The sequence below is a fragment of the Onychomys torridus genome, chromosome 1, assembly GCF_903995425.1.
Source record: "Onychomys torridus chromosome 1, mOncTor1.1, whole genome shotgun sequence".
In the NCBI taxonomy this organism is placed as follows: Eukaryota; Metazoa; Chordata; class Mammalia; order Rodentia; family Cricetidae; genus Onychomys; species Onychomys torridus.
Window position 1 is genome coordinate 154,387,953 of NC_050443.1, and position 26,908 is coordinate 154,414,860.

Below are 26,908 nucleotides of genomic sequence, written 5' to 3' on the forward strand. Positions count from 1 at the left end.
ACAGGCGCGCGGGTGCTCCTGGGCCGTCAGCATGGCGGTGTTCGCAGATTTGGACCTAAGAGCGGGCTCGGACCTGAAGGCTCTGCGCGGACTGGTGGAGACCGCTGCTCACCGTGAGTCCTCTGGCTTCGCGCTGCGAGCCCTGCCCCTCGCTGCCACACACACCGTCCAGTTTGCTTGGTAGTTTTTCCAGGCGCCGTTCCGGCCTCTCGTACAGTCTGCATGGCTTCCCTAGAGGCAGATGAAAGCTTCGGTGTCGCCCGGAATCCCTGGCGTGGGAAACTCAGAGTCTCTTGAGGAAGCTGTTGTTGCCTGGGCATGCCCAGTCTTTCATGCAGAGGGAGAGAACAGAGGCCAAAGGGGTCGAGAGATTGGCATAGGGCCTGCAAGCTGATGAATGGTATTAGCTGGGACTGGACCCCAGGTGTACAGTCCCCTAAGCCGGTGCTTTTAAATATCAGTCCTTTATGACTCACACAACATCTGTCAAGTACAAAAAAGCTGGTTCACAGGCAGGAACTGCTGTGGAAGCTTAGAGAATGGGGAGGGTGTTACCTTATTTCTCTCCTGCATTGTAAATTCCTTGAGGATGAGCATTAATCTTGTGTGCTTTCTCTCACCTGGCATAGGACCTGTCAGATAATGGATGCTCAAATACCTTCGACAGGAAGGAAACTAGGGAGTTATGGGATAAGAGATAAGAGGAAGGACTGCTATTTTGTCATTACCATGCATTATCTTTTAATATTAATACCCTATCACCCTGTTGGTATTTAGACAACTTAAAGACAGGAGCTGTGATTTAGATGTACTAGACACTTGTCCAAACGGTGCTCACTGTTGTGATGATGAGGCAAACCCCTACTGTTCCCTGTCTCTTACTGTAGAGCACCTCAAAAGAGGTATGAGGGAGTCATCCCTCCATTGCGCCTTAAGAAAGGGAGGAAATCGAAGGAGCCTCGCAGAAGAAGTGAGTGATAATGAAGGCAACAGACACATAAACTTGATGGAATAAAAATGAACAAAGGGACAGGAAATCCCGGGAATGTTGTCTGGAAATCAGAAGCAAGGCATTTTTAGTATTGTGTTAGCATGAATCACAGCCTAAATATGTGCCTGGCACTCTTCTAAAATGCAAGAGCTATTCTACTTAATTTTCATGACACTTGAAAGTGCTGTCTACTAGTAACATCACTTGGCAGATGTAGAACCTGAAACCTAACGTTAAGTATCAGGAAACAATCGCGCACGCATAGATTTGCCCCCTGCCCCACCCCTTTATTTTCAGGTCTGAGAACAGAACCTAGGGCTTTATGTATGCTAAGCAATCATGCTAGCACTTAGCTGCATCCCCAACCGTATCTCATACTCTTGAATCTAAGATCAGGATGATCATTTTGAACGAGAAAGAATATTTTTTAATTAACCTTTTTTTTTTCAGTTGGATATTCAGTTGTTGCCATCAATCATATTGTTGACTTTAAGGAAAAGAAACAGGTAAAATAAGATTTCTCAGATTAATTAGTTAATAAATATTAAGAATTTACAAATGTTTGTGTCTGTGTTGGCAATATGGAACTAGAAATAAATGTCAGTTACTTGTCTTGTTGGTACGACCACATACTTGACAAAAGCAATGTTAAGGATGGAGGTGTTTATTTTGCTTATACTTTGAAGGTATAATCCATCACAGCAACGGAGCAGGAAGTGGCTGGTCACAGCTTCTCCTCAGTCAGGTTCTCCTTTTTAGTTAGTTCGCTCAGGACCAAAACCCATGAAATAGCACAGCTCGCAATCAGGGTGGGTCTTCCCTCCTGGGTTAATACTTTATGGAAACACCATTATAGAAATACAGCGATGTGTTTCCATCATCGTTTCTAAATCAGTCAAATTGGCAGTAAAGGATAATTTATCACAAGCATGCTTCTTCTCCCCTCCCCACCCCTTCGGTTTTTTCTCCACCACCACCCCCAGACGGTTTCTCAGTAGCCTCACTCTGTAGCCCAGGCTGGCCTCAAACTCACAGAGATCCGCCTGCCTCTGCCTCCCAAGTGCTGGGATTAAAGGTGTGTGCCACCACCGCCTGGCACATACGTCTTTCTTTGAGACAGGGTCCAGGGTCTTATACTTCCCAGTCTGGTCTGGAACTCACTGTGTTGCCAAGGATAACCTCCTGCCTCTGCCTTCCAAGTGCTGAGATTACAAGCCCATGCCCAGTTTATGAGATGCTGAGTTAGAAGCCAAGGCTGTGCATTTTGGAAAGCACTCTACCAGCTGAGCTGCACTGTAGCAAGTCTTTCTCTGTATCACCAGCTCTCAAATAATGACATGGAGACTTATTATTAATTATGAAAGCTCGGCTTTAGCTTAGTCTTGTTTCTAGCTAGCTCTTATAACTTAAACCATTTCTATTAATCTACATGCCGCCACATGGCTTGTGGCTTTTACCTCTCCTCCTGTATGTCCTGCTTCCTCTCCCTTCTTCCCAGAGCTCTCTCTATCCAGAAGTCCCACCTGTACCTACCGCCTAGCTATTGGCTGTTTAGCTTTTTATTAAACCAATCACAGTGCCACATCTTTACACAGTGTAATCAAATATCTCTCAACACTGCATCTCCACCCTTTCTACCAACTGAGCTGCATCCCCGACCCTCAACTATATTTCTTAAAAACACCCTGTGCTTATTATTTTACGTTAATAATTGAACTCATATATATTTATACAAATTCAAAAACGTTTTATTTTAATATTTATTTATTTATTATATATACAGAAGAGGGTGCCAGATCTCATTACAGATGGTTGTGAGCCACCATGTGGTTGCTGGGAATTGAACTCAGGGCCTGTGGAAGAGCAGCCGGTGCTCTTAACCTCTGAGTCATCTCTCCAGCCTGTAGTTGGAGTTTTTCTGCCTGGCCCAGTCAGGACAAATCTCTCTTACCCGCCAGTCCCACAGTCGCTCAGATCCAACCAAGAAAGCACATAAAAACATATTGTTTACAAACTGTATGGCCGTGGCAGACTGCTTGTTATCTGCTTCTTCTATCTTAAATTAACCCATTTCTGCTTATCTATATTTTGCCACATGGCTTGTGGCTTACCAGTGTCTTTACATGTTGCTTCTCATGGTGGCGGCTGGCGGTGTCCTCCCTCTCCCCCCCCCCCCCCCCCCCCCCCCCCGGCCTTCTACTTCCCAGAATTCTCTTCTCTCTTGTCCTGCCTATACTTCCTGCCTGGCCACTGGCCAATCAACTTTATTTACACAGAGCGATATCCACAGCACCAGCCCCCTCAAAGATGTTTAAAAGTACATTGCTGTTAAATGAACTGTGACCACAATATCTTGTTACTTTGTTGCCATGGTCTTATTAACTCCTTTACTGACTTTTTTTTTCTCTTCAATAGACTATCAAATATATATACTTCTTTTTAGGTGAACTACTATATCTTACAGGTCATTTTCTGTCTTCAAAATTGATTCTTATTTTTATCTTCTGATGTCCTTAGCAGCTTCTCTGTTCTTTAGTTTCTTTCCTTAAAAAAGAAAGAGAAGCCTGGCAGTGGTGGTGCAGTACTTGGGAAGCAGAGCCAGGCGGATCTCTGTGAGTTCGAGGCCAGACTGGGCTACCAAGTGAGTTTCAGGAAAGGCGCAAAGCTACAGCTGTCTCAAAAAAAAAAAAAAAAAAAAAAAAAGAGAGAGAGAGAAAAGCTATTTAGTAAGTTTGAATACCAGAAGTAAGCTTTCTTTGATTTTTTTTTCTTAGATGCCTTTAAAGTGTTTTGTTGTACTTTGTTCTTTAACATGTAACTAGAATCACTGTTTATCGTCTGTTGTAGGAAATTGAAAAGCCAGTAGCAGTTTCTGAACTCTTCACAACTTTACCAATTGTACAGGTAGGCGTTTTATTGTCTAAGTATAGTGTGTGTTCATATAATTCAGCACCTTCTGTGGTGTCCTCTAACTTGAGCGGCACCTGCCTTCGGCCAGTTGCTCCTTTCCATCGGGGCTCACCTCTTCACCAGTGTCTTACCGTCCATCAGTGCTTGTTTGGCATCCTCCTTTCCAAAAGTCCTATGGCTATTAAATTTTCTCATCGTGTAGTTTACTAGATGTACATAGTATTTTCCTCTGCTCTTATAAATTCCTGTGGAAAAGCATGCTTTGTTGATCTTTACTGTTCTCTGTAACTTTTACTATTTTCCATTGGTAAAAAGGATGAATCAATTTTGTTTTATCTTTTTTAATAATGTGTTTTTGTTTACAGGGAAAATCAAGACCAATTAAAATTTTAACTAGATTGACAATTATAGTTTCAGATCCATCCCACTGTAATGTTTTGGTGAGTTCATTATTTTCCTACATTTGGCCTTCTAAACTATACTAACTAATATTGTCACTTTATCTTACCCCATTCTTCCACCCCTTGTATCCCTCAAATCCGTGACACCTTCCTGCTCTCCCTGTGTGTAGAAACTGCACATATGTGTCTCTTCCAAAAAGTTAGTAGGTGCCAACGGACAGAGAAATATCATACATTATTCCAGCATTCAGAGATTATATATTTTGAATATATTTTTCATCCTCATATACAATGTCAGGTTTGAGGTTTTTCCTGTAAACAGTAACTGTGATTTACTGATATATTCTCCTGTCCTAGAACAAAAGTATTTTCTTATACATCTGGCATTAATTTATATTGAGCAGTATTTTCATTGTGAGCTTGTGTGTTACAGTCATGTGAATTATCCACAACACATGAAATAGTCTTATCTAGCTATGTCTAGGGGGGAAAAAATGCTAATTCCATTGAAGGCTGTCTTAGTTAGGATTTTTGTTTTGATAAAACATCATGACCAAAAGCAACTTGGGCAGGAAAGTTGTTGATTTCAACTTCCAGTTCCACATCGTAGTCCATCATTTTATTAAAGGAAGTCAGGGCAAGAATTTGAGGTAGAAACCTGGAGGGAGGAACTAATGCAGAGGCCATGAGGAATGCTGCTTACTGTCTTGCTCCTCATGGTTTGCTCAGTCTGCTTCCTTATAGCACCCAGGACCACCAGCTTAAGAGTGACACTGCCTATAATTAGCTGGCCCTCCCACATCAATCATCATTCAAAAAAAAATGCACCACAGGCTTGCCCACAGGCCAGTCTGATGGGGGCACTTTCTAATTGAGGCTCTCTCCTCCCAAATGCCTCTAGCTGTCAAGTCGACATAAAATTAGCACAATTGACCTCTTATCAGCTTTACACACAAACACATCACGTTAAACTATAACCTTTCCTTTCTTGTTCATCCCCAGGATCTCATATATGTAATAGTATCATAATATAAAACATTCCAACTTTTAAAAGCCCCACAGTCTTTAAAAACTCCAACACTTTAGAAGTTCAGTTTTGATGGGCAGTGGTGGTGCACTACTTTAATCCCAGCACTCAAGAAACAGAGGCAGGTGATCTCTGTGAGTTCAAGGCCAGCCTGGTCTACAGAGTGAGTTCAGGACAGCCAGGGTTGCACAGAAAGACCCTGTTTTGAAAACAACAGAAAGTTAGTCTCATTAGGCAATGGTGGCACATGCCTTTCATTCCAATTCTCAGGAGTCAGAGGCAGGCAGATCTCCAAGTTCGAGGGCAGCTTGGTCTACAGAGTGAATTCCAGAACAGCCAAGGATACACAGAGAAACCCTATCTCAAAAACAAAAGACAGGAGCTGCAGACATGGCTCAGGGGTTAAGGGCGCTGGCTGCTCTTCCAGAGGTCCTGAGTTCAATTCCTAACAACCACATAGTGACTCACAACCATCTATATTAGGATGTGATGCCCTCTTCTGGCATGCAGGTATACATGCAGAGCACTCATACAAAAAAAATATAAGTAAAATTTTTTAGAAAATTTCACTCTCTTTAAAATATTCAAAGTCTCTTTCAAAGTTCAAACTTCTCTAAAATATCCAAATTCTCTGTAAAATTCCAGTCTCCTTAAATTCAAAGTCTCTTAACTGTGGATGCTGTAAAATAAAAAATAAGTTACATTCTTTCTTAATCCAAGAAACTAGGGATGAGCTGTCTCCATGTTCCCTTTCCCTATACACAGAAGGCTGCAAGCTTACAGCACCTTCTAGAACTTAGTCATATTTATTATCATGGAAAAAAGATTAATATAATAACATAGATTAATAACTTTGCACAATATAAAGCTGTCTCGGGATTTACTCTTAGTTCAATTTTTATAAAAAAAAGAGAGAAAAAAAAAAAACAAGTAACAACATTTCTCTGTATTCTCTGGTTTCAGATCTGGGTTAGAAAGGACCTTTGTTCCCTAAAAGGCTCCCCCTTTCATTACTTTTGAGTCAGTCATGAAAATCTAACCCTGATCAATGACTTTCATGTTTATGCTCTCCTGTGTCAGCTCTTGAGTGAGTGTTGTGAACACAGGGACTTGCAGCCAGATGTGGTAACTCAGACCCCAGGAGGCTGAGGCAGGAGGATTGGCTTAAGTTTGAGGATGTTGAGTGTTGCTAGATGACCAGGCATCTGTTTGTATTTTTTGTTACTGTGTGATAAACATTCATTTTGTCTTACAGAGAGCAACTTCTTCAAGGGTCCGGCTGTATGATATTGTTGCAGTGTTTCCAAAGACAGAAAAACTTTTTCATGTAAGTGACAGGCGAAAGAGAATAATGGTTTCTCATGGTGTAAGTCTGTTGTTCTACCACAGTAGATGCCCTGTTCCTCTCAGTTCTGGTTTCATTTCTGTTGCTGGGATCAAATAACTGGACAAAAGCCACAGGGAAGGAAAAAGGACTAGTTACTGCCCATCACTATGGAGAAGTGAAAGCAGGGATTTCAGACAGCTGCTGATAGATGTCTACAGTCCAAAGCAGAGAGGAGTACACGTGTGTGCACCTGGTTGCTTGAACTCAGCTCGATTTCTCCATGCTTCAACAACCCAAGACACTACCAATCACCACACTACCACCTGCCTGTGGAATGGTGCTGCCCACAGTGGGCTGGGTCTTCCCACATTGTCTTAATTAAAATAATAACTCATAGACACAATCCATGACCAACTCAATGTAGATAGTCCCTCATTGAGACTGTCTTCCCAGGTTAAAGAGTTTATCTAATTATTCTTTATCAATAAAAACTCGGGGTAAGAATCTGAATGATCAGAGAAGCGGCAGAGAATTGAACAGTGACCTCTCTGTGCTTCCTCAATCCAAAAGGGCTAAGACTCTTTCTAAGCCCCACCCTACTACTTCCTATGTCTCTCTATATGTCCTTGGTCCTCCAAAATCTCTATAGTTAATTTTCATCAGCTAGTAGCTAGCTCCACCCTCTGATTCAAAGTAAACTTTGTCAGTCTCGGGAATGTCAGGCTGTGATCAAACTGTTTCACACCAAGTGATTCTAGGTTGTGTAAAGTTTATCATCACAGGACAGGCCCCATCTGCAAACTCAGTGTTTTCTGTTTACCCTCCAAGTTCTGGGATTTAGTCATACTAGTAGACATTTGATGGATTCAATGTGAAAGAGCTCATGAATGTTCTCCTGTTTCTTTCAACTTTGTTCATTTGAAATTTCTTCTTGGTAAATTCATTCCTTTCTACTCAGTAACCACTTCAGGTTTGGGCTTAATCTCCTCCTGCCTGTGACAGAAGAAAAGGGCCCCTCTCTAGTCCAGCTTCCTCCTTTGCAAGCTCTAAGGTGTAACCCATGTGCCAGTATACGCGTCAGCCCTTAGTCCTCCAGACACTCCTCAGAATCAGCCGTATACTAATGTGATTCCCCTTCCCATTCTTGAGAGCCTTGGGGACTTGAATTCCTTTTGTTCTTTTAGAATTGACCTGTTGCTTTTTCAGAACAGAAGGAGCTTAGCACATGGGCTCATATTGTCTTCAAGATAAACTGCCCTGTTCTTTCAAATGATTGCAGTGGGGGGGGGGGGGGGGGGCACTGAAATGTTCTTTTAAGGAATAGTTTTTTGTTGTTGGTTTTTTTTGGTTTTTTTTTTGTTTTGTTTTTTTTTTTATGAAACACTGAAGAAAAATGAGGTATAATTACTTTTAGATGGAGTTATGAATCTGCCAAAACAGTATTGAAGAAAAAAAATACTGGTCTTACATTTTTAAACTTTACACCCCCTTTTTTTAAACTGTAGTATTTTCTTTTGTTGTTGTTGTTTATTTTTGAGATTGTGATTTAATTAGGTTTTTCTCTTCCCTTTTCTCCCTCCAGATCCTCCTGTATACCCCTCCCCACTCTCTTTCAAATCAATCTATTGCATACATATATGTATTTGTATATACATATATATTCCTAAATATAACCTGTTGAATCCATATAAATGTTACTTGTATGTATGTTTTCAGGGCTGACCATTTTTTTAAGCAAAATTTGTCCTAGAACTAGGCAGACTTTTATCCCACGTTTACCCAGCAGAGGGAGCCATTGACTAAGGAGACTGATGCAGTGACGCAGGGTTTAGCATCACTTGCTAATTATGTTGAAGAGAGAAACACCACAGAACCACAGATTATCTGGGATGCCTGTGTGTGAACACATACACACACCACACTACCCTGGTTTTTGTAGCTGCTTTTATGAAATGAAAAATGATACTAATTTATTGGTGAAATTATTAAGGCCACTCCACGTAGTTAAAAGGGAGGTTTATTTTGTGGGGTAACTTACAAATGAAGGGGTAGGTTGCAGGGTCTGGCAAAGGTATAGCACAGTCCGGCGGTGTTCTCTGGAGAACTCTGCTCGGTCTACCTCCAGCGTTCAGCATCCCCGAACCAAGAGAGCGACCTCCTCCTGATCCTCTGTCTTCGGCTCCCTCCTCTGCCCCGCCTTGTGGGCGTGATCATTACTGAAGCCTCAATGGGGGTTGGAACTTCCAGGCCAATGCTGGGATGGCTATCCACTACACTAATTCTCAAGTATTTTGTTATAGATTAAGGAATGAGTAAAAGCATGTACTTAATCCTCAAAGACCTGTGGACCAAGTGTGGTGGCCCAGGCCTTTACTACCAGCATTCCATTACCAGTGCTTCAGAGGCAGAGGCAGGGGGATCTCTATACTTGAGGCCAGCTTGTTTACAAAGTGAGATCCAGAACATCCACCATACCAGCAGAGAAGTAGTGTTAAAAAGTTGTGGTTTTGTACTGCTCCTGAAATCTTTCAAGCCTGGCCTTTGCAGAATGCTGTTGTAGAATGTCGGCATGAAGGGAACATCTTTGAAGGCAGTGTCTCTCAAGATATGGTCTGTGTCTTTCAGCTTCAGATTTAACTGGGACTGTTATTAAGTTACAGATTATTAGGTCTTAATACTGAATGAATCCCTGGAAATATAGCCTAGCCAGCCATTTGTGATAGTTTTTAGGTGAATTTTGTGGACATGTACAGTTGAGAGCTACTGTTTATGGGCACCTCTCTGCCTTGGCAAGCCTGACTTTTTCTTGTGTGGTATGATAAGTGCTGGCATCAATGAAAGACCTCCAGAGCAAAGGGATGGCTGAGCCCTACCCTGCTGTGCCTTGTGTTCCACAACAGTAAAAATATGCATATGTTTGTACATTTTTATGGGGACAAACTTTCTCAAACCATCAGATATCTTTGCCCCTCCAAAAAAAATAAATAAATAAAAGGTTAAAGATGGCTAAGTAAATTCATATACAGTCTGCCAATTTTCAGAGAGAACTGAGATCCTTAGCTCTAAAACTATTTTAAACATAATTCAATCATTTTAATGATTTGGGGGAATATTAGATTAAGCCTCCCCAGTGCTGGGAATATGGGCGTGTGCCCCTGCTTCACATAGTTCTTTGAATGACCAGTTGAACGCTTAGATTGACAGGAAGTTAAATCACAGAGTACTTTGGTTAGGACCATTTTACATTCAGGAGGTCAGAGGAGCCAAATGGAGCTGTCCTCTGTGGCTGAAAGTTTCTTATAATGCGGCCCTTTGGCCAATGCCAATTCCTTGTTTAACTACCTCCCCCATAGGAGAGAAGAAGAAACCAAAAAATGTATAATGAGAAGAAACCCAGTTTAGCTTTATTAGGGGAGTCATTTAAAGCCATCTTTTCATTAAAACTAATGATGGTCGTGATAATAAATTCAAACGCCACAGAAGTGTATGTGTAAAAAGCACACTGAAGTTTCTCCAGAGGCAGCCAATACTGACTTCCTGTACATCTCCTCAGAAACGCCTCCCCTCTAAACCCCTTGCTTTTTCACTCCAGAGGCAACTACCACAAGCATTCTTTTGTACTTTTTCAGAAATACTTACCTGCTTCTTTGACTTGTTGTCCCCGTGCTCTTTGTATCATACAGTATGTGAGTTCCATGATTACAAGTGTTCCTCGTCCTTTAAAATACTGGCACATTCCCACCTGTACAAGCGAGACCCAGGGGATGGTAATTGAGTGAAATAGAAGTGTTTTCCTTCTGTCTTCTCCTGGTGATTGCCTGGCAATGACTGTTCTTGCACTGTTGTCCCTGGCCTGTGTGGAATTTATAGCTATAGAATATATTAAAGTCCTATAAAATATGTCTATAAGTGATAGTGCTGGTATGAACACAGGGACTGCTAATGTTTACTGGAGCTGTGGCTTGGCGATAGAGCATTTAGCATTCCCAAGACCCTGGTCTGGTCCTCAGCAGCAATGAAGTAAAATGTTGGCAGTCTTGCCATCATGCTCTTCACTGTGCTCCTAAAAATGGACAGATGCTAAACTCAGCTCTGTTCCTCTGCAGAGCCTTTCTTCATTCTTAGCAGTCTCTGTTCTTTGTGAGGTAGACAGCTGGAGCAGTTGGATGGGCAAGTTCTTTAGGAGCCAAGTGCTTCTGCCAAAACAGCATAGTTTCCCAGGCTTACCGTGTAACTATGACCATCTATCTTCAAGCCATATGGTCTCGGTGACCACTGAGCCATGGGGCTAAGGCAAGAATGACCTAAGCTGGTATTCTGAGGAAAATGGGTGAGATGTGACATCTGTCACTGCTGAAGAGCTGTGCCTGTCGTACAGGCATTACCAACACTTAGTTTCCCCTTGTTTCTTACACACTTTCCCCTGTTCTTGCTACAGACACTGGCTTACCAGGTTTGCTCATGAAGCCTGTATGCATCAGCGTTCTAAGTAGGGGTGGTTTTCTCATTTATTTTTTCTTATGTGCATGAGTATTTGCCTGCATGTATGTATGTGTGTCACATGTTTGCCTGATGTGCACAGAGGACAGAAGAGGGTGTTGGATCCCTTGAAACTGGAGTTACAGATGATGAACCATCATGTAGGTTCTGAGAACTGAACCCAGGTCCTCTGAAGAAGCAACAAATAAATGTTCTTAACTCCCAAGCATCTCCCCGCCCCAGTAGGGCTGTTTTTAACAAGGTGCAAAACAGTCAATCTGTTTGCCTCTAAATCAAGTAGTAGCTGAATGGTTGTTATTCAGGCCTGTCCTGGCACTGTCTTCTGACTTACGCCCTATAATCTGTCCACTGATTTGCTTTTCTCCCTAATTTTTCTGTTTATCCTGGTGGCCTTATCTGTTTAGTTTATTTTGTATGTAGTTTATACAATTGCTTTCAAAACTTTTAGAGGTGAGTGCAGGGAATTAATCAATAAGCAATGATAAAAATGCATTCTCGTTTGATTTCTCTCAGCTCTGCTTTAACCCTCTGTTAAACTGTTTCTCTTAGTCTAAGAACAGAAGGCCATCAGCCATATCATGCTATTTCTTAGTCACACTGTAGTCTGATTGGAACTATAATCCTGGCCAATTCCTGGCAGAAATGTGCTCACTAGTAGCTTGTGGAAAAGATGGACCCTGCATGCATTCATTTTGGCTCTCCAATTCCTTGGAGTCTGTCAGAACAGTTACTTTCTGCTTTCTGAAATAGTTAAAAGTAATATTCTAGACACGGATCCTAACTCACCAACTCATTCATATATAGAAAAAACTTCATGAGTTAGAGGGCCTTCGGGCCCTGGCATTTGAGAATTAAACCATCCAAGCCAATCCTGAAAGAATAGTAAACAACTGGCCTTCTAATAGGTTTGTTACAGTTCAACACTGAACCATCATGACACCTATGGAATAAGCCATACTATTTATGTTTCTGTATATTGGGTATGACCATGTTTCTCATTCCAGTGCATGCCAATTTTCTGTTCATCTGTATTTTCTTGTTGACAGGTTGCTTGCACACATTTAGATGTGGATTTAGTCTGTATAACTGTAACAGAGAAATTACCATTTTACTTCAAAAGACCCCCTATTAATGTGGTAAGTGCTGCTTTTTCGACTCTAAACTTGAATGTGTAGAAACTTGCGTCTGCAGAATAGAAAAGAAGCAGGAGGAACATGTGTTCCTAGAGACCAGGGCCTGGGTAACTTGTAATTGGAGCAGATTCAGAAAAGAGAATAAAAATAGTGTCTAAGCTTGGAGCTATGAGGTGGCTCTGTGATAAAGTCTTTGCTGTGCAAGCATGAGGCTAGGAGTGTGGATCCCCAGCATCCACACTAAAGCCAAGCAGCATGGTAACTTGCTTATAATCTCAGCATAGGGGAAACTGAGACAGGAACAGTTTGGTAGCTAGACAAACTGAATCAGCTAGTTTTGGGTTTGAGTGTGAGGCCCGACACCCAATGTCTACCCCTGGCCTCCACACACACTGTTCATGCATACATACACATATGTGAGAACACGCGCACGCACGCACACGCACACACACACACACACACACACACACAACACACACACGAAAAAGGAAATATCTAAGCTGATTGTATTGCTACTTTAGGCTACTCAAGAGGCACTTGAGCCAGAAGTTCAAGACCAACAGTAACACACTGAGACCTTGCCCCCCTCAAAAAAAGTAATAAATAAAAAAAGGATTCAATTAACTATCAAGGTGGGGTTTTTTTGAAAGGCTTAGGAATTAAAATTCATGAAGAATATTTCTCAAGTTGATATTTAATAACGATAGATATTTAAAACCTCAACATTGCATTAAGATGGAAAAGAAAAGGTTAAAAAAAAAAATAGCCAGGTAGTAGTGGCACACACCTTTAATCCCAGCACTCGGGAGGCAGAGGCAGATGGATCTCTGTGAGTTCAAGGCCAGCCTGGGCTACAGAGCGAATTCCAGGACAGCCAGGGCTACACAGAGAAACCCTGTCTCAAAAAACAAGCAAACAAACAAAATAGAGAAAAGGTAAAAAAGACAGAGTGCTTGAGACACCTGAAAATTGAGAGACAAAAGGCAATGGTGCCCGGCAGTGGTGGCACATGCCTTTAATCCCAGCACTCGGGAGGCAGAGGCAGGTGGATTTCTGTGAGTTCGAGGCCAGCCTGGTCTACCGAGTGAGATCCAGGAAAGGCGCAAAGCTACACAGAGAAACACAGTCTCGAAAAACCAAAAAAAAAAAAAAAGGCAATGGTGTGAAGTCAGCAGGGAATGGTGAATAGAATTGCAGTATGCACTGTGGCATGCTAGCTCCCATAAAGAACCATTACAGCAGGGTAACCATGTGTTCAGGGATCCTTTTATTTTCCCTCTTAATAGAGACTTTTTCTCATTACCCTACCATATGAATTTCTCTTTTCCTATACCTTTCATCTTCCATCTGCCATATTCCCTTCTAAGTCTCACACCCCACTCCACCCACCACCACCCCCTTTCCCATTATACAATGGTAGTATTACCTCACACCAGCAACTGATTGGTAGTTATGAGGTCACTGCAGCTGCTAACTATTTGCTTTGCTAGCCAGAACATAAGAATATTGTTTTTGCATCGTGACTTCCAGAACTCAGTTATGTTATCAAAAACTGTTACCCAAGAAAAGGTTTAACAAGCAGTCCAAATCCCATGTCAGAATTCAAATACTGTTTTCAAAGTGGGCAATTCCCTTGTTCTTTAGCCTTTGTAGAATTATATCTTCCTCACTTTCTCCCTTTTTCACCTAAAGAATTTCTGCTTGTTCCTGGGTATTAGGGGCAATAGTGAGGGGAGTAAATCATCTGTATGGTGTAGAAGAATGTAAGGTGACTTAGGTTCTAACCCTAGACATAGACTACTAAGATGGTTTTGGAAAAGTACAAAAATGTGTAGGGAAAACTATGGAAGACCTCTGCTGAGTGTGCTGCAGAACCTGAACCCCAACTCTGATGGTGGGAGTACTTCTAGATGAAGAAGTGAACATTCTCTGATGATGGGAGCACTTCTAGATAATGAAGTGAACATCCTCAACCCCAGGCATCAACCTCAGACTTGGGGATCTATGTTATTCAGCAGCTCACTTCTCAAAAATGAGGAGTGAAGGCTGTCAAGTCACCCGGCTCCAGTCCAGGCTTCAGACAGGTCTGACTGGGCCTGTCGGGTAAGACCTGTGTGGTCCACACATGGGAACAGCTCCCAAGCACTTGGTACCTAGATACTGTGAGGTTCAAAGGACCTAAGTTTATGGTCATCTTGTTGACCTCTTATATTCATTTTTTGTGTTGAGAAGGCAATCTCTGCCTTACAAGTTTGCATCTACTTTTTACCAGTCTTAGACTACCAATGCATCCCACAAAATAGCTTCTTAGAACTAGACAGCGCAGCCACTGTGTATATTTTTTGTTACATTTAACAACATTTTCACCTTAGTAAACTAGGAAGCCTATTTTCTAGGCAATTTGCTTGAATAAGCTTATGCACAGTTCTGTGTTCTTAGCTGGGAGGAAATGGTGACATGTGGTCAAAATATGTAAAGGAGCAACACATACCATATAATTCCTTGTGGCACATGACAGTTGTCAGATTCCTAGAGACATATGTTAGTGAGAATTTATAACTGAGTCTCTGTGACCATGCCTTACCATGAAAGCAGCCTCTGGGCTTCCATAGTACACCAGCTGTGGCAAGGCTTTTCCAGTACCCCAGTGCTGACCTACGAGACCTTCCTGAAGTAGACTGTTGAATTGGTGTATCTAGTTTACATGAGCAGTAAGCATTGTGGGGAATCTTAGGTAATTGTCAGTGTCGGACAGGGACATAGGTGTGAGAGAAATGGGGTACTAGGATAGCACTAGGAGAATGGCTCGCAAGGAAGGCACCAGGACACTGCCATCTGCCAAGTCCATCTGGAGGTGCAGGAAGGTTACTGCTGAGTGTATGATATTTCTCACATGATTCCCACATTTTCACTTCAGAAAATCTGAAAAATAAAAAAATAAAAAAATTGACAAGTAAGGGAGATACTCAATATTTAACAGTGTCTGTTTTATTTAAAAAAACAAAAAAACAAAAACAACTCCAGTATGACCGTTTTTGCATACGTTGTTTAATAAAAGCTAGATGGAGGTGTGGATGGAAAGGCTACACTGGATTACACGTCGTCTTCATCTGGTGGATGAGACTGCAGTGTGAGCTGGCCAGGAAGCAGGAAAGTCCCTGTTAATTTATTCACTTACTTTTGTGAAAGAGAGAACTAGAAACAAGTGCCCATGTTTTTGTGTGGCGAAAATTGTACTGTAAGGTGTGTACAGCAGGACAGGAAGTACATCATGGTGAGAACTGTGCTGCTTGCACACCATACACACCTTTAAAATGTAATAAAACAACTCTCACTTTATGATAGCCAGAAATTTGAGAGGAAGAAAGGACAAGGCCAGGGTCCGGACATTCTTCCAGTCACCTACCACAGAAGACATTTGCTCCTTCCTTGAGCTTTGTATCAGTTACTTATGTAACAAAAGCAATGTACTGGAGAAAGGGTTTGTGTCTGCCAGTTTGGGGGATACAGTCCATCACTGTATTAGGAAGGCGAGGCCACAGTGCCGCTGCAGCATCTTACATGGAGATGCAGAACAGGAAGCAGGTAGTCTATAAAACCTCAGTGACCCACTTCCTCTAGCAGAGTTCCACCTCCCAAAGGTTCCACAGCCTCCCAAAACAGTACCACCAGCTGGGGAGCAAGTGTCAAACACGTGGACTTGGGAGAGACATTTACACATTCCAAATACAGCATGGTTGCAAGTCAGAAATCAAGGTGTGAGCAGGCTGTGCTCCCTCCAAAATCTATGAAGGGGGCCTTTCTTTGAGTCTTCCAGGATGGTGGTGGCTTGTTGACAACAGGTGCTTTGCAGCCACAGTAATGCCATTCTTTGTCACCAGTGTGTTTTCCTGTGAGTCTCTGGCCACCTCATAAGAACACCAGCAAGATTAGGAGCCTGCTGTTTTCAGTTTGACCTCCACATCTTGGTTACATCTGTACTGACTCTCTGAAAAAAGGTTACAGTCTGAGATCTGAGATACTGCGGGTTAGGAATCTTTTTTGGATGGGGACACAATTCAGCTCACAGTACCCAGCTGTCCCACTCTAGTGTTTATCCTGCTGATAATTTGAAACAGCCCACATCTATTAGTAAAGGTTTACTAAACATTGTACCTGGTATACCCCTACAAGAAATGCTAGGCAGCTATAAAAGAAAATAAAATTTACAAGCTGACATGGGAAAGCTTTCAAATCCAGCAAGATAAGAATTTAACAAGCCACCTTCTAGGTAAGAAAAAGGAAACTATGACATGTATTCACAGTTGCCTGTATTTGTGTGAAGAAACTGTAGGAACACATAAGAAATAAATGAAAGCAGTTACAGCAGAGGGGGTAGGGCAGTGAGAGCAGGTTCAGGGGAACTTGCTGGTTCCTTCTGTGGCTTTGATCAGTGAGTCAGGAGATCTTAACAGTGATACGCTAGAAGGTTGTCTACCGCAAGTTCAGTATGGGCACTGATTCTTAAGGCAAGCAACCCAAATGCTGCCCTGGAATCAACTCTTGGTTTCCATTCTGCCTTCTCCAAAGCTTAGCTTAAGTTTTTAGTGCTTGAAACTTTATTATCATTATTTCCTGATCCAAGATTCACAGGCTGCCCTTGGTGACATCATTGTAACTATTATTTCTCCTTAGTAAGAAAAAAAAACTCATCATCTGCCTATTCAGGCACGTCTGTTCAGACGTGAGAACAAAAGCCAATCAGGCAGACACTGTCATTCTCTGTAAAGACATTATTATGAACAATCATATGATGCATTTACAACAATTTACATAAAAATGCTCTTAGGAGCAGGAGACCAGGTAATGACTGTATTTTATTCATCTAAAACGGTAAATTTTTATGAAAGAAATGCGCACAGCCGTCAATAGCACATTATCTTTAATCTCGTTCTCAAGAGTGTTCTTAGCAGTTTTAAAGTGAAGCTGATTAATGTACCAAGACCAGAATCATGTGAAAGAAATTGAGCTGGCAATTCTGCCCTGTTTCCCCCAATTCTCTCACTCAGAGGGGTTTTGATCTTGTTGTGATTCCCATGCAGGTGTGGAAATTTAAATGGACTCAGCTAGAAACACTTAGGGATCAGATCATCAGCACCACATTGTCACATCCTTTATTCCTGCCTTCATCCTACCGCCCTACAGTTTACTTCTGTAACTAACTAGAAGGGTGGGGAAATGGGAGTCAAACTCCTTTGTCTAATTAACTTTAGCAAAAGAAAATAGCTGAGGAGTAAACTTGAAATGGCCAAAGGGATGCTTTTATTTATCTGTGGATTTCCTTACCAAGTTCATTCCAGTTCCTAGATAATCCACAGTGAACAACATTGTCATGTGGCCTCTTTTACAAAAGTAGTCATTCATTCAAAATATACTTGCTGCTGCTGATGCTGCTGATGCTGATGATGCTGATGATGCTGATGCTGATGCTGATGATGATTTGAGTTACGAAGAGGAGTTGTACCAACTGCAAGAAGTCGAAAAGCTAGGCAGGGAAATGGGGTGGTTTTTGTTTTTTGTTTTTTTTTAATTACACTGCCAACATTGTGGCAGCAGATGCTGTTCCTAGAAGGAATACAAGCCAGAGAACTAGAGATGGGAAAAAGATGTCCAAAGAGGTGAAACCAGCTAAACCTAGAGATGGAAGAAAATCTAAACAAGCTAGCTTTAAGAGCAGAGGGCAAAAGGAAAGAAAGAAGCTGGGGGCGGGACATGGACAAGGAAATCTTTCAAGAAAGGACAGAAGGAGCCTTCAGTGCCTACCTGTTGATGGCTTCAGGTCTGTGAAATCAGTCCCTCCACTTCCAGGGACCCTGAATAGTGAGGCCCATAGAGCCTCAGCTGCAGAGACTGAGACTGACCTTCCTGGACTAAGCCATCCACCCTCCCTTTACTTCAGAGGGTCACCATAACCTACATGGCTTTGGCAACTTTCTGTCTGATTCCTGCCTCTGGGGTAAACAAAAAAAACCTTACAAGTTTCCTCTTGCTGGCAAGACTGATTAAGCCTTGTCACCAGCAATTAAGATCTGCACACTGGCCCTCCCCACTCCTTGTAGCCTTAGTTCCCACCACAGGACTCCTGCTCCTCTTCTCCAGCCTCTGCCTTCTCTCCATGCTCCAAGCCCAGAGCCTGCTTGTGTTCTTCTGCCCTCTGAAAGTGCTCTTCCATCCACCATGCAGTTGCTAAATTTCTCTTCCTCACATTCCCCTTGCTCGAGTGTACCAGAGCTCAGAGAAGGCCTCGGCTTTGACAAGTAGTGAGTGGTTTAAAACGTATCTGTTATGAATGGACAGACACTGAACCCTTTGACCTAGGAAGCTGAATTACGTCCTGGTGAACTACGGTCCCGCCCCCCTTGCAGACTGTTCAACCTTCAGATTACACTAAATGAGAAAGAACCTTTCTCCTGATGAAAAGACCAAGCCCATGTGGCAAGCTGGGCAAAATCCTGAAGGGCCCAGACCTTTTTCACCTTTCTCCTGAGCTACAATGAACTTTAAACAGTGTTACTTAAACAGAATGGGCTGAGGGCATGTTCTTTTCCAGGTACCTCAGCCTCAGATAGCATGCTCCTTGGACATAGAGTTCAGTTAGCCAAGGCACTTGTTCTGTCCTTCAGCAGTGTGTAGTAAATGGCCTAGCTGTAAGGTTTCCTGTTCCTGCTCCCCAGACCCTTCAGATCTTCTCCTTTTCCTTCATTCTTGGGTCAGGTTGCTTGACTCTCTGTTGACTCAGTTTCCCTGCATATGGGAAGCACATCCTTTTCCTCAGACCACTGATGGAGTAGTAGCCCTAAGCTGAACTGACTTTGCTGTCCTCAGCTTCTGGAATTCCTGTTTTTAGAATTAGCTTCCCGCGGATAACCTAAGCTCTGTCAATCAGGTAGGGCCTTGAGTCTGTTTTCCTCCTCATTTTGGATAGGGTGCAGAGGCGCAGTGCACCACCTTTTGTTTAAGCCAGTCCCTTGCTGTGTAGGAGGCGTGCATAGAGGGGAAGGGGGGAGGTGGAGAGACACTTCAGTGGAAAGGAAGTAGTTCATGTGCTTGTCTTTGACAGTTCACAGTTTTTCTTCTTTATCTCTGGGGAAGGCAATTGACAGAGGTCTGGGCTTTGAACTTGTCTACGGCCCTGCGATCAGAGACGCGACAATGAGAAGGTACACAATTTCCAATGCCCTCAACTTGATGCAGATCTGCAGAGGAAAGGTATAATTCCAGAGCCAAGGACACTGTTTACCTGGCGGTCACTAGTAAAGTGCGTGCGGGTGCTGTCAACTCTCCCATAGCCTTAAGCAGAAAATTCCAAGACACCAGATTCCTCCATTTCCATGAGTCCTACAGGTTTTGTGATGAAAACTCCTAGGGAGAAGTCAGATATGGAGGGAAAAGATGTGCTGAAAGCCCTCATTTTTGATGAGGAGTTTGCAGTTTGCCACAATGAAAAGACTCCTAGATAACAGTTGTTTCTCTCTGAGTGAATTAAACTTACGGCTTTTACATTTCATTTATCTGCACTAATATTCCTTTCTGAGGCGTATTCTGCCTTTTGAATTAGCTGCCCTGAGTGTAACAGAAGCATTTTCAATATTTTCACATTAAGTATTTACCTTATCTTTAAAAGAAGTTGGTATTTGAGCCTTAAGGTGGGGTGGGGGCAGGGTTTGCTGGTCAATCGTATTATACAATTCTTCATTATTTTATCAGTTATAAGATTAAAGTTGCTCACTTTCTGTTTTATAGAATGTCATTCTGTCCAGTGCTGCAGAGAGGGTAAGTATGGTGTGTGGTATTCGTCTTTGTAGTTACTGAAATAACAGTGTAATATATTGCCTGTCTGCCTTTTCACTGCATTTGCCCATAGTCATTGCTAAAATGTAGTCCATTCATGTGGGCTTCAGGTTTTACCTATATACTTTTTTATTTGTGGGTTAATTAGAATAAAGTGATTTTATTTTTTTCCTTTACCTTGTTAAAAATGCTCTATGCCAGGCGGTAGTGGCGCACACCTTTAATCCCAGCACTCGGGAGGCAGAAGCAGGCGGATCTCTGTGAGTTCGAGGCCAGCCTGGGCTACCGAGTGAGTTCCAGGAAAAAGGCGCAAAGCTACACAGGGAAACCTTGTCTTGAAAAACCAAAAAAAAAAAAAAAAAAAAAGAAAAGAAAAAAATTCTTTACATGATTTATTTATATTTTTAGAAACCTATCACAACTATAAGAACCTTATGAAATTTACCGGTCTTTGGATACTTAGTTGTATCTTATTTATTGTAAATAATTAAAATGTTAACATTTGGTTTCCCGTTTTCTTTTTTAGCCTTTGGAGATAAGAGGACCATATGATGTGGCGAACTTGTATCCCTTCAATGTTCTTTTTAAAGCCTGTGTTCATGTTAGCATGTGTCAGAAAACAACTTTCAGGGGTCAGTCCCTCCTTCATCTTGTGGGTCCTGAGCTTTAAACTCAGACTGTCAGAGTTGGTAGCAGGCACCTTTCCCTGCTGAGCATGACACTGGACTGGAATTTTCCCTTAGAAAATTGAATCAGAAGTGATATTAGCGTTTAGGCTGATGTTCTCTTACTCTTTAGTTTTAAGTCTACTGTCCGCCTCAGAAGCAGATTTGAGCAGGCTGTAAACTTCTTCATCCTTGTGGTTTTGGATTAAGCAGCAGGAAAGAGAAACAAGGGACTCTACATGATAAACAGTTAAGTGAGACTTCTCAGATGCAGATTTCCATTGCGCCAAGATCTGCTGTAGAGTTCATGTGTCTGCCACTGATGGGTCATTTTCGTGGGCGTTTGTGTGGTCTCATACTCTTGGCTGCCTCTGAGTTGAAATCTTTAATAACCTACCAGAGGGCTGCTGTTTGGGCTGTCTGAGAGCGAAGCCAAGGCTGCCGTGTCCACAAATTGCCGAGCTGCATTTCTCCATGGAGGTGAGCATGTTACTATAGTCAAATCTGAATGACCATGTTAGAGTCAGGCTACTACCAAACAATTGACCTGAGTCTGCTTTATTATCCTCCCTACAGAGTTCCTACAAGACTGTCTTTTCTCACCCCATTCTAACCATGCACTCTGCTCCTCACCCTCACTTTAAGTCTTACTTTCTATAGTGTGTGCATTATATGTAGTTTGCATTACCGGAATGACCACTGAATGTGTCTGTCAGACCAGTGTCCCTGCCTGCATTTTCAAAGGCTTTTAACATCCACCCTGCTTGCTTCTCTCTGGATAGGCTTGCTGCCTGCTAAAAATAATGAGTTTCAGAAACAGAAATGGGAAGAGTAGTGTTAGTTTAACAGGATCGAAAAGTGCCTAAGACTCTCTCAAGAGGGGTTATCTAGATTATGGTTAACCCTGAGAGTGTAAGATTGGGTTAATGAGTGTGAGAAGACCCACTGTGGATGGGACCACTCCCTGGGTGGGAGAAATGGGGAAAGCAAGCTGAGCACCAGTGTTCCTAACCTTCTGCTCCCTGATTGTGAATGTGATGTGGCCAGCTGCTTCCGGTTCCTGTCTCCCTGAGCTCCCCTCCATGATGTACTCTACCCTTGAACTGTGTGTGGGCTGAAATAAGTGGGAAAAAATAAGTTTCTCTTAGTAGGGTATTTTGTACCAGGAACAGAAAAGTAACAAAAACAGTATGTTAAACCATTAAAAAGAAAAACAGAAACAGATTTCTTTTAGTTTTTTTGAATCAAAGTATCTAAAGTCAGTCTGTAACTTTTGATTTTATTATAACTCAGTGTTTCATTTCTTATGATCATGTATCTACTGATCATATATTTTGGGTGTATTTTTCCCCCAAGGTATTTTGTTTTGTTGCTTATTTGAATATATTATACTGTTACATAAGCATTTCTTTGTAACTATATGTATTTTGAACATATTCCCCTCCATACCCCTCTACCCACCTTTTTCTCACCCCCTTAGTCCCTTTTGTGTACATTACCCACCACTAAAACACACACACACACAAACACAGAGCTGTTCTTTTGCTCGCATATCCCCCCACCACCACCCCCCACCTCCACCCCCACCCCTCACCCCCACCCACCCCCACCCCCCACCCCGTTAATCCTCTTTGTGCATAGTCCCTCTGCCTCCTCCCATTGTCCTCTTTGTTTATATTCTCCTCCACTAACCCCACTGGTCCCTTTGTACGTACCCCCTCGTACCCCCATTAGTCCCCTGTGCTCCTTAGACAGTTTCCTTAGATTCCCGGACTTCCACTTCCACAGGTATGATTTATGTGCCCATGTAAAATGGAAGGCCCACAAGGGAGGCCGAGACCACATTGCCTTGCAAAGGCTGCTGCTCCCGTTTCCTTGCTGTGTTCTTTCTGGTGTCACTTTTCATGGTGCTTCATTGGTTAACCCAGGTGGTTGAGCTCTTGTGTGCCTTCATTTCAAATATCTATTTTTATGGACTTCTCCCAACAGTTTGAACATTTAAAAACCACTGTTAGGAATTGTTATAGTCTCTATATGGCAGTGCCTGGTCTGTTCACATATTTTAAGACAGATTAACTAAATTTAAGTTCAACTCTGCTTCCAAACTGACCTAAGCATGCAAAGTACTTCTTTAACAGTGATGAAGGATGGATAAACCTGAGTTTGATTTTATGTGTTCACTCAACAGCATTTGTTTGATGGACGTTGTGTTCAGTACCCTGAGTAGTGTTCAAAGGCACATTAGCTACTGAGAGTGATGGCATGTGCCATAAAGTGAGGTGGGCACAGCCCTTACTGTGGGAGCAGTACAAGAGACTCCTGCATCTGTGCTTGTGGTCTGTCCGTCCTTTTACCATATATAAGCTAGACCGGTACCTCTGGCTGGTTCTGACTGCATAAGATGTCATGGAGAGAGCAATGGAGAAGCCCTGCTCTACAGTTTAACCTAAGAGGTATTCCTTAGGAGTGGACTAGATGTTAAAAAACAACAATCGTAAATAGCATCAACACTTGTAAGAGCTCTCTCTGTCTATGATTTTCTTATTTACTGTGCTATAGGCCAAAGAAATGTGATGCTGGTTACACCACTTCTCCTTAAATTGTATCTTACACCAGGTATGGTGGTGCATGCCAGTAATCCCAGCTCTCAGGAGGCTAAAGCAGGAGGATTGGAGCTGGTTGGACTGTAGAAGGAGTCCAAGGCCAGCCTGGGCTACATAGTGAGATCCTATCTCTTCACTCAATGTCATTTCTGTTTTACAGAAACTAGAAAAACTGCTTTTGGAATTATTTATACAGTGAAGAAACCTCGGCCATCAGAAGTGGATGATGATTCTCTTCCAGCTTGCAAGAAAGCTAAATGTGAGGGTTGATGAAGCCCCAGTCCCCATCAGCTGCCTGCTCCATTTACAGCTCATCAGTCACAGTGAAAGTAAACTTCTGCTGAGTTGGTATTTTCGTTAAACTAGAAACCAGCAGTCTATAAAAACAGCTTTATATTCAGACCATTAAAACAGCAAATAAATCCAGTGAGGCGTTTTCTAAATACTAAGTTTACTTAATTTGATATGCTTTAAGAAAAAAAGCTATTTTATCCTTTATGTAATGTATAACAGTAGGTACACCAAAGTAAGATGTTTCAGTATTTTAAGACATTGAAGATAAATAAATTAATGTTTTTCTATTTGATACATATGGATTTTTGTATTTTACTATCCAAGAAAGTAGTGATTTTGCAGACTCACACCCTGTTGTGGGGTCACTTTTATTTGTTGACTTAGAGTTCTTCCTAAAGGACGGACGGCCTGGTAGAATCAGGAGGAGAACTCACATGAGGTTACTTGTCCCTTCATGTGCTACCTTCTGCCTTCGAGCTGTGCTTTAAATAGCTTCCTCCTTTCAGTTAGAAACTCCCGTACCTAATAGTGATTTTCCTGATTGCTCCCCAGTTCAGACTATTTGACTCCAAAAAAAAAAGCTTTGGAATAATTTATTTTTAATAACAAGTTCACGAGGCTAAGTAGAAGTTGTTATTTTTGTAAATATCTGCATTTATGTTATATTTGATGAAAGGACCCCCAAGACATAGTGCAGTTAACTTTGGGGGGGATGAAGAGCACTGAGATAAGGGTAAGTGATTGCTTATTCACGGGAATAGGTGCTGAGAGCAAACATTAACAGCAAGCAGATCATTAAGATGTGAAGCTTCAGTCCAGGAATGTAAGGATATCTCAGTTTAAACAATTAGGATATATCAGTTCTTTATAATGCATTATACTTTACCGTGTTAATAGGAGAAATGAGAAGAAAAAGAATATTCAAATAGATGCCAAAAAATGTGATAAAAATCAGTATCTACTCTTTAATTTTATACAAAGCAATGAAAACCCTTGACAAGTTCCAGGGGTGGAGGTTCCCAACTGTAATCCCAGCACTGGAGAGGCTGGAGCAGGAAGATCACAGGTCTGAGGCTAGCATGGCCTACATAAGTACAGTAAAAAAGCAAGATTAGTGGAGCCCTCGCGGCTCTCACCCCCCTCTCCCCGTGGAGTTTGTGCACACATGTAAAGCATGATGACGACTGTAAAATCAACATCAATGACTGTTCACTGAATACTATTCACAATGACCAAGAAGAGGAGCCAGCCTAGACACCCATGGACAGATGAGTGGATAATGTGGTGTGTTCATTGTGATTGTTAACAGCGATAATCAACTTGCCGGCATCTCGAATCAGCTGGGAGACAAGCCTGTGAACATGCCTAAGAGTAAGTATCTAGTTCGTTGAGAAAAGTCACCCTGCCCGGCAGTGTCACCATTCCACGGACTGAAACCTCAGATCTTCATAAAAAGGAGTTATGATATATATATATATATCTATAAAAGTTAGCATGTACAGGCATTCGTCACTGCCTGCTTCCTGACTGTGGATGCAGTTGACCAGTAGCCTCATGCTCCTGCTGCCACGCCTTCTCCTCCATGATGGACCTTCTTCAAATGCAAGCTAAAATAAACCTTTCTTACCTGAAGTTGCTTTGGACAGATACTTTGTTGCAGCAATGAGAAAACTAATACAGACATGCAGTGGAGTTCTATTCAGCCATGAAAAGGAAGGAACTCAAGCCTCCTGCACCTACTGCTAGTCCTGATGACCTGATGTGGGTCCAGGACCCATGTGTTTGTTAGAGGCAGAAAGCTGACCTGTGACCTCCACGTGTACACCATGTTGTCCCTCCCCTCCCCACAGTATCCATGTTCCCATACACAAAATAAACTTAGATATTTTCTTTCTTTTTCTTGAAAATATATTTTTACATAAAATATCCTGATTATGGTTCCCCTCTGTTCCCAGTCCCTCCACACTTTCCCTCTTTCATCTCCTTTCAGTCTCAGAATACAAACAGATTTTGAAGGGATAATAATAAAATATAATAAAATAAATACTAACACATTGAAATAGGATAAAACTACAGAAGGAAGAGTCCAAGAAAAGGCACAAGAAACAAAGACACAGAAACCCAGTCATTTGCATACTCATTTCATGTATACATCAAATTTTAAAAATTAAAAAAGGAAGAGCCCTAAAAGATGTTACAAGACAAGGAACCTCCAAAGATGTCATTGGGTTCATTTTCTGTCGGCCATCTACCGCTGGGCATGCAGTCTACTCTTAAGAGTAGTTTATCTCCCCATTAAAATCCTTTGGAGGAAACTAATTTTTCATTTGCAAGTGGCTATGAATCACAGATTGCTTCTGGGTTAGAGATGGAGACATGTGTTCATTTCTTTTAGTTCTAGGACCCCATCTGGTGCAGACTCATGCAAGCCCTGTGCATGCTGCCTCAGTCTCGTTTCATATGTGTGTAGGTCCACTTGTGTTTAGAGGGCCTTGTTTTCTTGGTGTCCTCCATTCCCTCTGGCTCCTGCTCTCTTTCTGCCTTCTCTTCCACAGGGTTCCCTGAGGCCTAGAGGGAGGGATTTAATGGAAATGTCAAGTTTAGGGCTGAGTATTCCAAGGTCTCTCTGTATAATGTCTGACTATGGGTCTCTGTATTTGATCCCATCTGATGCAGGAGGAAGCTTCTCTGATGATGGTTGAGCAAGGCAATGATTTGAGTATAGCAGAATATCATTAGGAATCATTTTATTGTTACTTTTTTTTAAAACAGTAGTATTTGGTTTTACTCTAGGTCCCTGGGCTATTATTCTCAGAGACTTGGTCACCCAAGTCATAGGTTCTATTTCATGGCATGGGTCTTCAGTCAAATCATATATTGGTTACTCCACAAGCTTTGTGCCTCCATTGCCATAGCCTGTCTTGCATGCTGGACACCATCATAGATCAAAGGATTTGTGACTGGTTTCTCCTTTGGTAGCATGCAGAGTATCTTCCTGTACCAAAAGTCACTATCATCTAGGTGAAAGATCTATATAGGCACCAGCTTGACTTCTCCATGTTCAATGAGTTGTGTGGGTGTTGTCTTCAGCAGTGAGGCCTCGCTGTCAGTTTGTGGAGAGCAACCTATAGTCTTGGCAACAGCCTGGGTTGTTTGAGGATTCCCATGGGACCCTTTTGGCCAAGAACTCAAGTAGATGTAACTCAATCCTGGTATTGGAGGCTTCA

The 26,908-nt window shown here is 42.1% G+C and overlaps 1 protein-coding gene across 2 annotated transcripts; it reads left to right on the forward strand.

Annotated features, from left to right (window-relative positions):
* Rpp30 (ribonuclease P/MRP subunit p30) lies at positions 1–25,557 on the forward strand. 2 transcript variants are annotated; one of them, XM_036167257.1, is made up of 12 exons: positions 1–113; positions 1,442–1,497; positions 3,839–3,895; positions 4,267–4,341; positions 6,585–6,656; positions 12,203–12,292; positions 19,421–19,537; positions 20,072–20,101; positions 20,646–20,683; positions 21,185–21,264; positions 23,548–23,646; positions 24,991–25,557. In XM_036167257.1, the coding sequence occupies exons 1-12, from the start codon at positions 32–34 to the stop codon at positions 25,038–25,040; spliced, it is 846 nt and encodes a 281-aa protein (XP_036023150.1). In that variant the 5' UTR covers positions 1–31; the 3' UTR covers positions 25,041–25,557. The 2 variants fall into 2 exon arrangements, with proteins under 2 accessions (XP_036023150.1, XP_036023158.1); XM_036167265.1 differs by lacking the exon at positions 19,421–19,537.
* The last annotated feature ends 1,351 nt before the right edge of the window (positions 25,558–26,908 follow it).

Excerpts from the sequence above, each read along its gene's own strand:
- Rpp30 (XM_036167257.1), top strand. The coding sequence starts at position 32 with ATGGCGGTGTTCGCAGATTTGGACCTAAGAGCGGGCTCGGACCTGAAG. Across the intron at positions 4,342-6,584 it reads CATCCCACTGTAATGTTTTG|AGAGCAACTTCTTCAAGGGT; the intron begins GTGAGTTCATTA and ends TTTGTCTTACAG. Across the intron at positions 21,265-23,547 it reads AGCTGCATTTCTCCATGGAG|AAACTAGAAAAACTGCTTTT; the intron begins GTGAGCATGTTA and ends TCTGTTTTACAG.